The following is a 2,500-nucleotide window of genomic DNA, read 5'->3' as shown; positions in this document are numbered from 1 at the left end:
ATCATGGTCATCCTTACAATGATATCATTATTTTGAATACAACAGAATCAAACCAAAATAAATGAGTCCCCCTTACAAAATATTTTCTTTGAACCATTAAAGAAAACGAAATAATCACAGTAAAGGGTAGGCTATTATGTTTTCGGATAACCCTGTACCCAAGGACCGTACCCGTCAGAGACTGTGCTCAACCCAAGCTAACAACCTTGGCGAATACCACAGCCGGTTCTTATTATCTATCTATTTAAGTACACAGTGGATAATGGAAAATCACAGTCCAGCAATGCCATCAAAAGCGCGCAGGCTACTACAACGATCACTATATGAATTAAAAACCTTCCTAAATCAGTACTATAGAAGGCATAACTTATATAAAGAATGTACATTTGATAAATACGTATTTTGGTATCGTTTCATATAGAAAAAAACAGAGCAGAAGAGTGACAATGACATGCCAGAGTTACGTTAACAGGACAGAGCATACCTGAGAGCTACAAAGACCTAGACAATGTATATGCAAGGTTAATGGACAGGTTAATTGCTAATTCAGAGGGAAGAGAGTGGGGATTTTTTCCGCCATACCTTTCCTTTGTTTTTTTGTTTTTTCCGCTTTTTTTTTGTATCAGTTCGCTATTGAAGAATAAATTTATTAAATAGCACTATTTATTAAATGCATGTAGCACTATGAAACTTTCTTCTCAGTGACTCATCTACTTCTTTCATTTTAAGCCATGTGTTATCTGAGTTGTTATCTACTGCGTATGAGAATTATCACTTGTTTCAGGTCAACATGGTGCACTGTAACAGGTGTCTGGACAGCAAAATTATCACAAGGGGGACATCAACGTGCCAAATTATCCATTCACATTTTATTCCCTACATTTAAAGAAATATCTGCAGCAAAACATTCACTTAGATAACCCACAAGATCATAATAAAAATAATACACACACATGCAACACTCTACAAAATCTCTTCACATAAACAAATGATAAGAAATGAGATAAAAACAAAAAGAAAAAACTGAACCGCCAACACAAGACTCTCCAAAACAGATGTTGCTTCCCACACTTTAGAGAATTTAAATATGGGAAACCAGTGTGTTAAGGGGGGACTTACGTAAAATATCTGACAGTGATGATACACTTCTTGTTAGTATTGCTCCTGGCTGCCGCGTGCCGTGGTAAGTTAGGGTATTGTCTCTCTGTTTTGAGTTGAAAGGGTGAAATGTGTTGTGTTTGTGTTTCTTTGCTTTCTTTCTTTTTTTGTGTGTGTCTGTGTTCTCTTTTTCTCTTTTCTTTCTTTCTTTCTTTTCTCTCTCTCTCTCTCTTCTTTCTCTCTCTCTCTCTCTCTCTCTCTCTCTCTCTCTCTCTCTCTCTCTCTCTCTCTCTCTCTCTCTCTCTCTCTCTCTCTCTCTCTCTCTCTCTCTCTCTCTCTTCCTCCCTCCCTCCCTCCCACTCTCTCTCTCTCTCTCTCTACCTATCTACCAATCTATTTAACATCTATTAACACGCACATAACCTAAAAAAATAATAATAATAATCAAATTTCTCAATTCCTCACAGGCTACAACCCAGAAGATTTCATTCACGCTTTCGGTGCCACGAACTACGGTTTCTGGGGTGCCACTGAAGCATGCAAAAATGGGTCTTATGCATACGGGTTCCAGCTTAAGGTCAGTTTGAAAGGAAAGTTGGACTGAGGTAAAGGTAAGTCTGTGAAGGTTTTGAAAGAATTGTTATATAGAACTTTTGTTTTTTGTCTCTGTGTCTGTGTCTGTTATTCTCTTTCTCTGTCTCTGTCTTTCTCTGTCTCTCTCTCTCTCTCTCTCTCTCTCTCTCTCTCTCTCTCTCTCTCTGTCTCTCTCTCTCTCTCTCTCTGTCTCTCTCTCTCTCTCTCTCTAGCTCTTTCTATCTATCTATCTATCTCCATCTATCTATCTGTCTATATATCTATCTATCTATCTATCTATCTATCTATCTATCTATTTATCTATCTATCTATCTATCTGCTTACCTATCTATATATGTGGAGAGATAGAGATAGACAAACAGACAGACAGAAAAACAGACATTCATATAGGCAGAGTCAAACAAACAGACTGTATGTTTGTCTGTCTGTCTATCTCTCCAACCATCCATTCTCTTCTGTCTATTAACCCCCCTTACGTTCTCGCTACTTCCATCCTTTCCCTCCCCTCCTTCTCCCTGCCTTTCTGCCTCTCTCCTTCCTCTCCTTCCCATTCCCCTTTCTCCTTATCTCTCTCCCTCATCCATTCTCTCCTCGTTTACTTCTCCACCCTCCCTTTCTCCGTTTCTTTCTCCCTATTCTTTCTCCTTTTATCCCTTTCTCTCCCCTTTTCTCTCTCCCTATTTAAATTTCATATCCCTCCCTCTCCCTCTCTCCCTTTTCCTCTTTCCTCCTCTCTCCTCTCTTAATTCATCTATTCCCACCTCTCTAACAACTCTCAATTCTTGTCCCTCTCTCTCCCTCTCCCTCT

General features: G+C 39.0%; 1 protein-coding gene across 1 annotated transcript in view; it reads left to right on the top strand.

Annotated features, from left to right (window-relative positions):
* Window positions 1–1,095: 1,095 nt before the first annotated feature.
* Window positions 1,096–2,500, top strand: part of LOC113821630 (vitelline membrane outer layer protein 1 homolog) — a 6,342-nt gene continuing 4,937 nt past the window's right edge. Inside the window, exons 1-2 of the mRNA XM_027374139.2 lie at window positions 1,096–1,183; window positions 1,566–1,675. Of these exons, the coding sequence (XP_027229940.2) occupies window positions 1,138–1,183; window positions 1,566–1,675 (156 nt within the window). The 5' untranslated portion in view covers window positions 1,096–1,137. The remainder of the gene's footprint in view (window positions 1,184–1,565; window positions 1,676–2,500) is intronic.

Source organism: Penaeus vannamei, chromosome 42 (genome assembly GCF_042767895.1).
Source record: "Penaeus vannamei isolate JL-2024 chromosome 42, ASM4276789v1, whole genome shotgun sequence".
In the NCBI taxonomy this organism is placed as follows: domain Eukaryota; kingdom Metazoa; phylum Arthropoda; class Malacostraca; order Decapoda; family Penaeidae; genus Penaeus; species Penaeus vannamei.
This window is presented reverse-complemented; position numbering and strand designations above follow the sequence as displayed.